The sequence below is a fragment of the Notechis scutatus genome, chromosome 1, assembly GCF_049901735.1.
Source record: "Notechis scutatus isolate UNSWTSFEM ecotype Mainland chromosome 1, rNotScu1.2, whole genome shotgun sequence".
NCBI lineage: Eukaryota > Metazoa > Chordata > Lepidosauria > Squamata > Elapidae > Notechis > Notechis scutatus.
The window spans coordinates 35677042-35690081 of record NC_142009.1 but is presented as its reverse complement, the minus strand read 5'-3'; the positions used below and the strand labels follow the sequence as shown (position 1 = coordinate 35690081).

Sequence of the window (13040 nt, the reverse complement as noted above, 5' to 3'; positions counted from 1 at the left end):
AAAAAGCATAATTCACAGATTTAACATCTGAAAAATTTCACTATTCATCTTTTCAAAATGTATGCTATACCATATCTTAAACTATATATCTTCTTCAGTAATAAATTATACCTGACACAATGACATTTGTCATGATGTCACTCTTAATTCAGGAATGTCAGTACAATTCAGTTTTTATTTAATGAATGAAATAAAGCAGAAAAGACTTTGGAAAGGTGTAATCAACGGGGGCAGGTCACATTAACACCCACACGTTAACGGAGCACAGAAGAGTCCAATGTGAGGAAGTTCACATTCACTCATGATGGAAACATCAAAATATAATGAAAATCATCTAAACAGTATACTGCAGAAGTCTCTTACAAAGTTGGAATGCAGGGCTCCATATATAATATTTCTAGGTATATATCATTCTAGCAGAGGATTATGCACTTTTTTTGTATTTGAGAGAAGGCAAATATAATTGCATGTGGAATAATGGAAAAGGGGGACTGTGGCATACACAGAATGGGATTTTTCTGCATTCAGGAGAATAGATTTGGGAAGGAAAGCTAAAGTATGTTAAACCTATTTTAAGGATTGTACGACATTTTATTTCTTTATTATTTCTTTGCATCCCATCTTTATTATTTTTACAAATAAGTCAAGTTGATGAACATATCCAACACATCTTTTTCCTATTTCCCCCTAAACCAAAAGACTCAGTTACCAAAGAAGAAAAAATAAGAACCATTTATAATAAACTGTACAAGATAAGGATTATTAATAGCAACCATGTAGGATAAACAGTAGACTGGCAGACTGCATTCATTAACACCAACTATTACTCAGAATATATGATGAAAACTCCTTACTCTCACAACATATGGACAAAGTCAGCCACAGTTTCAGCTGGAGAACTTAATAGTTTAGGTCAAGTCAAATTCAAAAATTCTGGGGAATTTTTATAAGCTGGGCCTTCAGACAAGTCAGCCATTAATAGACACACAGAAATAAAACCTATTTATACATAATTTAAAAGTTATAATCAAAAGCCTAGGAAGAAACAAATAGCCTAGAACATATCAACTTGGCAACTAACATTCAGATAAATAAGAAACTTTACTAAATAAGCAGGAAAGAAAAACTACTCTCATAAAGGAACCATTGAGGAGGAAACCACTCTCCAACCACGACTTGCAGGGCAAGCTACTATATATAAATAGCCTATCAGCCCCCCATCCATCTTGAATTGGATTTGGGGCTGCCACGAGGGAGGATGGGTAACTGTGGGAATGAAAGTAAAGTCAGAAGGGAGGATAGCCACAACGACATTCTTTCGCCAGAGCTCAAGGCCGAGTCACTGGAGTTTGGAGGGGAGTGACCGGATTTGGCGGGAGTTCAGAATGGAGGTGGATTGAAGAGTGTGACTTGTGGATCATCAGTAAGGGGGTTGGATGTGAGTTTAATTTAGCAGGGGAAAACACAGGATTTCAGATTTGGGTTTTCCCAGATGTGCCAATATGACTTCCCTAATAAATTCTTACTTGGATGGACTTTGTCTCTGAGTGCTGATTTGAGATGGACAGTTTGGTTGGAATGCTGACATAGCTAGCAAATTCCACTCTCCCCCCCACCCCCATGATACTGATGATATCAAGTAGGTCAGGGAGTACCAAGAACCCAAAAGAATAGCATACTTATTACAGAATTCTAGAATTGGAAGAGAGAACCACCAAAATTTTCCAATCCAGGTATCAATCCAATCATTTCTACAGAGCATGATTCCTTTGGCCCAGGGGTTGCCAACCTTTTGGTCCTCAGGGACCACCAAACTCATAATTTTAGATCCCAGGGACCACTAACCGGTTCTGTGGGCATGGCCTAATTTGTGGGTGTGGCTTGGTGGTCATGTGACTGGCTGGGCATGGCTTGTATGTAAATATTATAAATATTTATATAAATATTGATTTTTTTTATAAAAAAGAGCAACTTTTATCCAAAATCAGGCAAAGCAGGCAGATTGAGTTGCTCACAGAATCATTCAGTGATCTATCTATCTGCCATCGGCTAGTTCAGTCTCTCAATTTTGCTTGCTGTGAGTCTGCACTTAATTTGCTTGCAAGCAAACCTTCAGTCCTAAGGGAGGTTTGGCTGTGCTAAGCTGAAGATCTAAAGACTAGCTAGAAAGCAAGAAATGCAACCATTTCCTGCTTCCTAGCTAATCTAAATCTCCCGGCAGAGCAGAACAGATGATGGTCAGAAAAAGGAAAAATAGCAATTTAGCAGGCAAGTTTACCGGGTAAGGAGTGGGTGGGGAGGATTCCCATGGGCCATGTGGGCGGCGCAGCCTTGTGTTTCTGCGCAGCCTGGATTAATTGCTTTGTGGGGGTGCTCTGGGGGTGAGATTTCTCTGTGGCCCACCAAAATTTTCTCATGGCCCATCAGTTGGTGACCGCTGCTTTAGACCAGTGGTCCCCAAATCTTTTGGCTCTATGGATTAGCAGCAGCAGTGGCAGAGCAGAGAGGGAGGATTGTTTCATGTGCATAACCTACTCTCATGTGCTCGCCCACTGCAGACCAGTACTGGAAAACCACTTGATGGCATATAAATACCTAAATTCATCTTTCTTCATGGGAATTACTGTAGTTTCTAGTCCTAATACAGTCTCTGTCAATCATTCTCCCAGGGATTTTGTCTGGAAAACGCCAAAGTTCGATGATAACATGCAATGTTTATCAATGTTTAATTATGATATGTTGGGTCTACTTGTCTTATCATTAGATTGATGAGAAATTTAGTCCACCACATCTAGAGGACTGCAGGTAGAGAAACCTGATGAAAACCAGCTAGAGTAAATCGCATATGGAACAATGGGCTCATTTAAATGTCTGATCTTTTATATTCTTGACACCAAAGTGGTAAAAGAGGAAATAAAGAAGAAAAGCTTTTGTAATCCATGTTGTTCCTTATTTTACCCAGCAACCTTCAATCTATTTAGGTATGTTATACCCATGTTTATTTAGCTCATTATTGCTATTTCTACAAGAGATGCTTTGCTCTTTTATGAGTGGGTTGTTTCTGCTTGGTATTAATTTTTTTATAAAAGTTTATTCCCCTTTCCAACAAGTCCTCCCAGGAGTCAGAAATAGTATTCTACCTGATAAGAGTAAATCTTAATCTTTACTTTTCAAGAAGGATGGCGTATAGTCATAATTACTAGCAAACTCCTCAATAAGTGGATATTATCAACATTTCCAGGGATACTGATGGCCAAATTTGTCCATTGGTTGTTTATTTGTTGTCTCTTCTACTCTTCTCTCCCAAATTTAAAACATAATACAACAAATGATTTGTCAATACAGAGCAGCATACTTAACTCAAGGAGTAATTACAGTTTCTCTTTGTTACTGAAATAGCTATCAAAATTGGTTCCAAGTGGAAGCTGATGTGCATGGATTAAGAATGGATGTAAAAACAAGATATTCTTTTCTCTAGTCTATTTCCAAATTACATCTATGAACACATGAAACTATGACATTGCTTTAAGCATTAACTTCTCCCCTCACAAAAAGAAAAAGAACGAACTGCAGATATCATACAATATGGTTCTTACCTACTGAGATAATCAGTATAACAACTTAAATTGTTTCTGAAGCTATGAAACCTAAATGCTTACCATTCCTGTAGATGTATACAGTATGTATACATGTAAAATGAATAAATCAATGTAAAATAGGGCAGTGTCCAATTCAAATATTATAAAAAGCATATTATATGACACCCCATCATAGTTTTGTATGTTATGTTTTAAATTCTTTTCAGTATTTTTGTAATTTTGCTTTTTATATTACCTATTGGCAAGCTATCTGTTAGATTGCAGTAGGGTTAAAAATGTAGTAACTTCTCATTCTCAAAATGAGAAGTGTCTGTAGATAAATGCAACAAACTATATGGAATTGGGTTAACTACAGGATCATTTGGCTTCTTGTCAAAGAATTGCAGAAGAGCCCTGAACAAAGCAAGGTTACAGCTTATATATATTTGGTTTCTTGTATTGCACAAGAAAGATAAAGAAAATGTTGTAGACCACAGTGTGTGACTTACTCTAGAATGTCTTTGATAAGTAGTTGAGGATGACTTTACTATGGTATCCCAGCATTCTTTCACACTGTAAAGATTCTATCCTGCTACATATTGTAGCATTTATACATACAATACATATTGTATGTATAAATGCTATACATACAATAGCACTTATTGTATCTGCACACATTTCCCTTTCATACCATTCCATTTGCACTCTAGGAAAGCCTGCTGTCTGGTCTCCATTCTGTGTTCCAATGCTAGGGAGCTCTGATGTTCCATTCCATTCCAGTGCTAAGGACCTCAGATTGGGCCAAAGGTTCACTTTCCAACATGACAACGATCCTAAGCACACACTCAAGACAACACAGAAGTGGCTTAGGGACAACTCTGTGAATGTCTTAGAGTGGCCCAACCAAAGACCTGACTTGAATCCTATTATACATCTCTGGGGGGATCTGAAAATGACTGTGCATTGACAGTTGCCATCCAACCTGACTGAGCTTGAGGATTTGCAAGGAAGAATGGCAGAAAATCCCCCAATCCAGGTATGCAAAGTTTGTTGCATCATATCCAAAAAGACTTGAGGCTGTAATTGCTGCCAAAGGTGTGATGGTAGTTAAGCAAATACAGCTGTCATTAAGTGAACCCATTGTTCATAAAGAGTGGTTTTTACTGGAAACTGTAAGTAAAATGTAGTAAATCCAGCAAAATTGTCATAAATCATGGTCAAAGCATGTTGCAAATGGCTGTAAATGCTTGCTGGTTACCAAGTGCCCAAAATGCAATCATCTGATCATTAAACATAAGTACAATTATGCACAGTGACAGAAAGAGGAGTTAAAATGTACCAGTGTTTTTATTTAGCCAACATGAAAAGCCATGATGTATTATAACAGATGCAGTAGCAGTAACTTCAGGTTTGTGCACTACCCATTCCCTTTTGGTAAGGCACAAATAACTAGTTAAGAATAAACTAATTTAGATTAATTGCAATTAAACATTAGATCCCATTTTTTGGCTGAAAACAAAAATCAAACCTGATCTGCCTTAACAGAAAATATATCTCAACGATTTTAGCAGAACCTACATCTAAGTAAACATCCTGAGGATTGAATTACAAATAATAAACATGATATATAAAGATAGGACAAACTGTTTTTGAACAGCAACAAAAATATTACCCCACAGTTAGAACAAATATACAAAAAGTATCATACACATGTTTATATAAATTAAATACTATATGATAGATTTGCAGAGAGGCCTGTAGCATACAGGTATTGAAGACAGGTTATTGATTTTAATCAAAAATTAAATCAAAGAACTGTTTTGTGACAGATCCAATTAGCAGATAGTATTTTCAAATAAAATAGTTGGCAGAACATACTTGACACAAAGAAACGGTTTATTGGATAGGACAAACAGCTACCATATAATATTTAAACATCATTAACTAGCAAATTGAGAAAGGATGATCCTGATTTTTAATATTACTTTTATAAAACACAGCAGCCAGTTTCAGAATAATTTCTATTTCAAAATAAATAAAGATTGTTGTTTCAGACAGAAAGCAGATAATCTGGAAAGTTCACTTTTACATATATTTTTTCTTTAAATAAATAAATAAACAGGTCTGTTATGCTCCTGCTGTCTGATATTGTAGCTATAATACTGTAGTTGCTTTCTTGGAAGTAAATTCCACTGAACTCAATAGGACTTATTTCTCAGTCAATATGTATAGCATCACATTCTAAGTTCCTTTTCCCTCAAAATGCAACTGATATCAGAATCATGAACATATAGTACATAGCTGAAAACAAGTGGTACTTTGTAGTAAACATAATCAATACGGAAACATAAACACTATACCCATACTGAAATTACAGGATCAGAGTAAAAACTGCTTTGATTGGAACACCAGATGTTACAGCTACTAGATATTATATGTAACCTTCATCTTCCATACATATACCATCTATTTAGGTTTTAGCCATTACAATTGGGACGATAATGAAGACAATAATGAGCTATCTAAGCTCATTTACAAACTGCCTTAGTTTTTCAAAAAATGAACTCCAGATCTGAGTTTTAGGATACAATTTCTTTCAAAATCTTGGGTAATAAACACACAAAAATAAAAAAAAACTAAGTAGGACCCATTTGCATTCAGCATTCCTGTATACATATTTTGACATAATCATTTTTTTAAAATGCAAGAGATATGCTAAGCCATGTGAAGTTGGGAAGAGCTGTTTAATCAAACATTCCCTCCTCATTGCACCCATTTCTTACCTGATAATGTCATCATTGTGCCCCAGGAAAAATTTCTGTGTATGCTCTCTGGTGTTATAAACCACGCCGACTCCAGCCACAAAGTAAACCACTTCTTTGCCTGCTGTATAGTACAGATTGTTGCGGCACTGATGACCCCTATACCCATATACCCACTCCAGATGGAGCTGGCATCTAGGAGCTGTCCGATCTGCCATGATAATCAACCCCCCTCCCTGGAAGCACAGAAAAAACTGGAGCTATTGCCCCCAGCCCCACGTTCTTGCTTTTCCTGTTTCCTTGTTATAAATGATCTAAATTTTTGCTCAGCTGCCAAATCATTCAGCTGCCCTTTCTGATGCTGAGGATTTTTAGTGAAAATGCATCCAGAGTCTTACTCTGCTGCTGCTGGATTCCTAGTGCTGAGCCACCACCATAATCTTCTACTGCCAAAGATGAGCAGCCGTTGCTGCTTTCTCAGTTTTGCAAGCCAGATAACTTGGAAGGGGGAGCACACGCATTGAGGCAAATTCCAAGTCAAATACAACAGAAGGCATGAGCCTCTCTGCATCAAGTGAAGAACGCTGGTGCTGTGGATATCATTATGCCTTTTAAGTCTTGAAAAGAGTAAGTCACTGCCTTTCCAACATGGTTATAGTTCTTAACTGTGGAAAAAGTGCAGCTGACATGAAAAATAGCTTTTAAAAAAAATCACTCAGCACGTTCTGTGACTGGATAATGAAGAAAGTAGTCTTCTACAGATTTGCAACTCAATGTAAAGACAAAATATTTCTGTAAGGAAAAAGAAAGATGTTTATATATATATACGATATCTGCATACTTTTATGTTATAGTTTACTATTTAAAAATATTGTAGCCTGAAAGGTAACACTTTGAGCTAATTTGGTATAGTGGTTGAAATGCTGGATTAGAAACTGGGAACTGTGAGTTTTAGTCTTCCCTTAGGCATGAAATTGGAGAAGATTTACCTATTGGTCACTAGGAATTGAAAATATCACAATGGCACATAATCAATCAATCATAGGCATGAAAGCTGACTGGGAGACTTTGAGCCACTGAGTTTTTCTCACACCAATGCACCTTACAGGGCTGTTGTTTTGGAGAAAATAGGAGGCAGAACCAGTGCCTTGTATTGTACAAAATAAAGACAGAACATATATATATATATATATAGGAACTATTAAATAATGATTTAAAAGCAATGAAATGATTACTTTTCAAATAAAGGTGATATATTAACCTTTGCAAGGCTATGCATTATAAATCAAAGCAGTATATTAGTTGCTTTTCCCATTCTCTTCACAACAGGAGGCAATTTTTCTCTGTCCTCATACTGTGGTTTCCCTACATCCACTCTACCAATAAAATTATAACTCATTTGTATCAAAGAACAAAAAGAGAGGGATATTGGGCGGATCAGAACAGCATACACAATTCTACATGGGCATCTCTGTAAGATGCGCTGCTTATTACAAATTTTCACCAACTGCATCACTGCTGCCCTCTGCATTTCTGGTTCTCTATTCCAGCGCAAAGGTAAAAGATAATAATAAAAAAAGGAGAGCTCAGTGTGTGGAGGTGAATCCTAATTTTCTTTCAAAATAAAAAAAGACTTTGTTCACTTATAATGTTTAAGTAATGGTCTGTAATGAATATGTAATGAATATCAAACATTTTTAACAGAGAGGTTAGCTATAAGTTGTACAAGCAAAGAAGCAACCAATTAAACTCCCATAGAGAAGAAACTTGAGTCCCAAAATCTGAGAAACACAGGATCACTTATTTACCTAACACTGGCAGACATACTAGAGTAATAAGCAGTTGGAAGAGAACCCTGTCTTAAATACTTTTTTTAGTGTGTGTGTGTGTGTGTGTGTGTGTGTGTGTGTGTGTGTAAGAGCTTAATAACTTCCTGCTTTTAGAGGCAAGTCAAAGGTAATTTGATTGAATTTTACAGTGAAACGAACAATCCCTTTGGGAGTTTCTGAGGAATTGTAGTGTTGCTATACTCTGGCAACATATCAAAAACAGGTTGCCTCAATGCCAAGACTCTCATTTTGCAGTAGTGGATGAAGTATGTCTGTGAATAGACATCAGTCCCAGAATGAAAGTTATGAGTTTCTCACAGATCTCAGTCTTTTAATAACCTTTTGGTTGTTTTGTATATCTTAATGCAACTATATCAGTGCCATAAGTCAAACACATGTAGGATGCGTCCTTATACAAAGGATGAAAATTAGGATACTTTTTGACTCTGGTTGCAACCTATAAATGTTGGGGTAAGTTCTAGTGAGTTCAACAAGACTTCATTTTCAGTAAACGTGTATAAATGCTGTTAGACTGGTTTACAGGCTGAATATACATTTCAGAGAACTGCCATATAGTTCAATGATATATTTTATGTTCTGATAATTGCAAAGTAGACTACAACACTTCATAAACTCAGATATGTGGGCTCCCATAGGCAAACCCCATAAGATAAAATATAGTATAGGATTCCTCTTTAGATTGTAATCAATTGTTATAGGAGGGAAAAGCTCAACTCTTCAATACTGAAATTCAAAATTTTATTGCTTAAAGTGCTTTGGCAGCCTTCCCTTTTACTGCTTGAAATCTTTTCATGTAGAAAAGTGAGACTAATTGCAAAAAGAAAATACAGTGATAATGAGAAGATAGTCCGCATATGCTCAGAAGCTTTTCTCTTTCTTATTGATAGTGAACATAATCCTATACTAAATAAATCAATTTGGATTAATGGGTTTTATTTTATGAATAGGATAAAGGTCCAAGTAGCATAGTTTCCAATAAAATTATTTGCAAAACAAAATGTTCCATTCAAATATAGTTTTAATCATGAAATTATCCAATGGCCTTAGGAGAGCAATGCCCCTTCATAGCTTCCTCTACATCAATATATTATGCAGGAAAAACAGCACTGGTGGAATAAATTTGATAAACTAATGCATGCGAAATACTTTTAAAAGTCTCTGCATGGTACACATTATTGCCATAGTCTGAGGACTGAACTCTAATAGTGTAATTGAAACTTGAGAGGAATCAATAAATATTGGGTGAATTTAATGTGAAATTGTTTAGGCTGACTATATTCTAACATTTATCCCTGTCTAGAGGATAAGGCTCCTGCTAGGTGGGGAAAAATGCCTAGATTTTGAGCAGAAATTCAATTTGTAAAACAAGAGGTGGGTTGTTTTTTTCTCAATCTTTTGTCAATTCCTGAATCAATTGCTTGCCCACTAAAATCGAATAAAAGGCAAAACCTAGGCATCCGTGAAACTCACAGATAAAGATTACTCCATACTTATCCTGGTCAAATCCTTGCTCAAAATCCTTTTTTTTTTTCCTTTATGTGAAATCTAACAGAACCCCACAGGAAGAATCTCCTCTCAGCTTTGCACAGGAGGGAGGCTACTGGTTTCATGCGCTCCAGGAAGCTCAGAAGCAGAGCAGGAAGGCAAATAGCTCTTCCCAGCTGCAGCTCTCTAGTATCTGATCTGATTTTTTTTTTTTTTAAACCTTCATTATGGAGAAGAAGTAATCTTCTCTGAAAGCTGTCTGAGCCAGTGACCATAATCATTTTTTTTCCAGTTTTACAAACTAAATGCGGTATGAAGGGGGATTTTCTCTACTCTTGTATAGAGTTGGTCTATGCCAGATATTACGAAAAGGAGAGAAAATATATCTGTCAAATTCCCCATTCCATACCGTGTTTTTGTATATGCATAGTCCCTCTCCCTCCCCATTATAGATTTGCTTGAGAGTAAGATTCACTAAACTGAGAGTGATTTGGGAGTAACCCTTTTGCAACCACATGCAGAATAGCAAAGCAAATAATACCCTTCCCCCATCACTGTCCACATCACCCTTGACTATCAAGGAACTAGCATCTCTCCACTTCCCTAGCAATAATGATAATAAATTCATATCCCCGATGGTTTGCTGACGCACTCCCACGCACACTTCTGGTTCACTAAATTAGCTCCCCGGCTATGGCTACTTCTCTCTCCCTGTATAACGGTTTAGTTCTGAATAATCTAGAATTATAGAGCCTTTCCACAGAGTAGGGAAAAGGACTTCGAGCAATTTTGTACGATTGCTGTGCAAAGCAACCTTTATGCCGATAATAACATGGCAGATTAATTATCCCTGCCACTATTATTAACATTATCAACCCGAGGCGGGTTCCCCCGAGCAACCACCCCAAAGACCGTGATTTGACAGTCACCTGTCAAGAGCAGGAGCAACGGCTATGAACCAGGAATCCTGTAAAGGAGGAGGGAGGGAGGCAGGCAGGCAAGCGGGCAGGCAAGCAAGCGACTGCACCAGAAGGCGAGTGAGCCGTACTCCCACCTCCTCCTCCTCCTCAACTTCTCCCCAGCCCATTGCTGTTCTTCCCCGCCCTGCTCGCAGTGGCACGTCTCCTAGGCAGCCTTAGCATGAAACCGCCTCATCATTCGACGGGATGGGCAAAGAAAGCAAAGCTTCGTCATCGCTCCACCAGCACCTGGTAAATTCCCTTGGAAACCCCTTGACTCGAAGGTCCCGCCTCCTTCCAATAGATTAGATTAGGGTAGAGGCTCACGGGAATTGTAGTTTGATTCGCTTGTTTTAAGGCGCCTCAGAGGGACTTCAAGTCCCCCGAGTGTTACGCGCGCCCAAGCCGGCTCTTACCCGCCTTCTTTCCCCTGTTGCTTCGGAGACGCTCTATGAAGGTGGCTTCAGGCGCTTCTCATGAGAATGACTTGGTAACGAGATACAAAAGCTCAAAGATTCAAAGGCCGAGTGGATAACGAGCGCACAAATCTGGACAACTATTAAACTGCAGCACGACCGGTTTCGGAATCGCTGTGCTGCCATCTAATGTTTGACCTGAATGTTTCAACCAGTTTTTCTTTAGCCTTTAATAAAATTACAACCAAGTGTTATATAAGCTGCAAGCAAGACCACAGAATATAGAGTAACAGGGTTCAAAGAGAGCTTGGAGGTCTTCTAGTCTAATCACCTGGTTGAGCAGGAGACCTTATACTATTTTAGACTATCTCTTCTTGAAAACCTCCAGGGTTGGAGCACCAGCAAGTGTCTACTCAGGTGACCTGACCTCCAAGTCGCCTTAACAACTCGCTAAAAGAATACAAATTATCAGTTGTCTGCAAGGAGCATAAACCCTTTAATTCCTCATCATCCAATCAGAACTGAAAAAGCTTCTTGGATGAAAAGTGAAATGTCTTCAAAGAAAAACCAGAAAGTCCAGTTGCCTCTTGAAAAAGCACCTTTGGGACATTCTGAAGGCAAGCTTGTCCTCTGAATGTTCTCACTGGAAATTTCTCCTTAGTTCTAGGTTGGTTCTTTCTTTAATGATCTTCCACCTGTTACTTTTTGTCCTGCCTTCAGGTGTTTTGGAAAATTGTTAGGATACAAGCAACAGCTATATTTATTGACTGTTTCCTTAGTATGATTTGATTTGGGCATATACTGTATAAGAAGATGTAAAACAGAAAAATATTCTTGCTTACAAAAGAAATAGGAAAGACAGTGGTTTTGATTTGTTTTGTTGCAAATCTCTGCCTATAGTTATCAAACTGGGAGAATGCAGAGGAAATGCATATTGGCTTTGTAAGGATATTATTGGATTAATAATCCAATAATAAATGAAAAATGCAAGTGAAGTGTGATAGGTGGATTCCTCCCCCCGCCCCCCAAGCAAAGATGAACTGTTGAGGGAACTAGCTACATCTAGTCTAATGAAGAGGAGAACTAAAGGTGACATTATAGCAGTCTTATTATTATTACCTTTATTGCCAGAGTACAACATGATATTGGCTAAGCCTCCCTTCATGCACCCCCCCCAAATACAACTCACACTGAGGGCAGAAGTCCCTAACCCAGCCCCAATTTTATTACACTATGTGACCTTGTTGCACAATGCACCGGCCCTGCAAAAATTCCACTACTTCCACTACTTGAGGGGCTGTTATAGACAAGAGGGTGGTTGACCTATTTTATTGATTGTTTCCTAGTATAATTTGATTGCTTATTGTACCATATGACTATTAAGTGTTGTACCTTATGATTCTTGACTCTTGACGAATGTACACTGAGAGCATATGCACAAAGACAAACTCCTTGTGTCCAATCACACATGGCCAATAAAGAATTCTATCTATCTTGTTCAGTGGAACGTACTGCCAATAAATAAACTTTATATTGCAGCAGATTTATGGAGAAAACCTACATCTTTTAATTTAACAGGCATTTAATCTCAGTTTAGTGCATACAAGACTGCAGCCTTAATCCCTGTCACTTTATGAATGCTTTGAGCTTGTTCAAGTAAGGCTTTTAGCATAGATACACAAAAATACAGTTCTTTATGTGCCCAGTGACTGATGTTTGTACTATGTATAAGACATAAATATATTCAAATCTGAGTAAAAAGAATGCTGTTTCCACATATGGTACCAGATATACAAAGTGTGAACATTTTTATTGAAGAAAGATATTACCAGTGACTTGGTTCTTGGGACCAAAAATTCCCAAGAACCCTGAACATAACCATCATAACTGCAGAAGCATTTCCTTTCATGGAGACATGCTTGGACATGTTCACTTAATTAACTACAGATTCTTCAGGGACAATGAAATTACAATTTGCATGGATCTTGTT

General features: G+C 37.6%; 1 protein-coding gene across 3 annotated transcripts in view; it reads right to left on the bottom strand.

Moving 5' to 3' along the window:
• EML6 (EMAP like 6) overlaps positions 1-10907 on the bottom strand; it is a 132183-nt gene extending 121276 nt beyond the window's left edge. For all 3 annotated transcript variants that reach the window (XM_087960949.1, XM_026676706.2, XM_087960961.1), the window contains exons 1-2: positions 10605-10907; positions 6362-7132 (exon numbers count right to left, since the gene is read on the bottom strand). In XM_087960949.1, the coding sequence (XP_087817075.1) occupies positions 6362-6558 (197 nt within the window). In that variant the 5' untranslated portion in view covers positions 6559-7132; positions 10605-10907. The remainder of the gene's footprint in view (positions 1-6361; positions 7133-10604) is intronic.
• Between the last annotated feature and the right edge of the window lie 2133 nt (positions 10908-13040).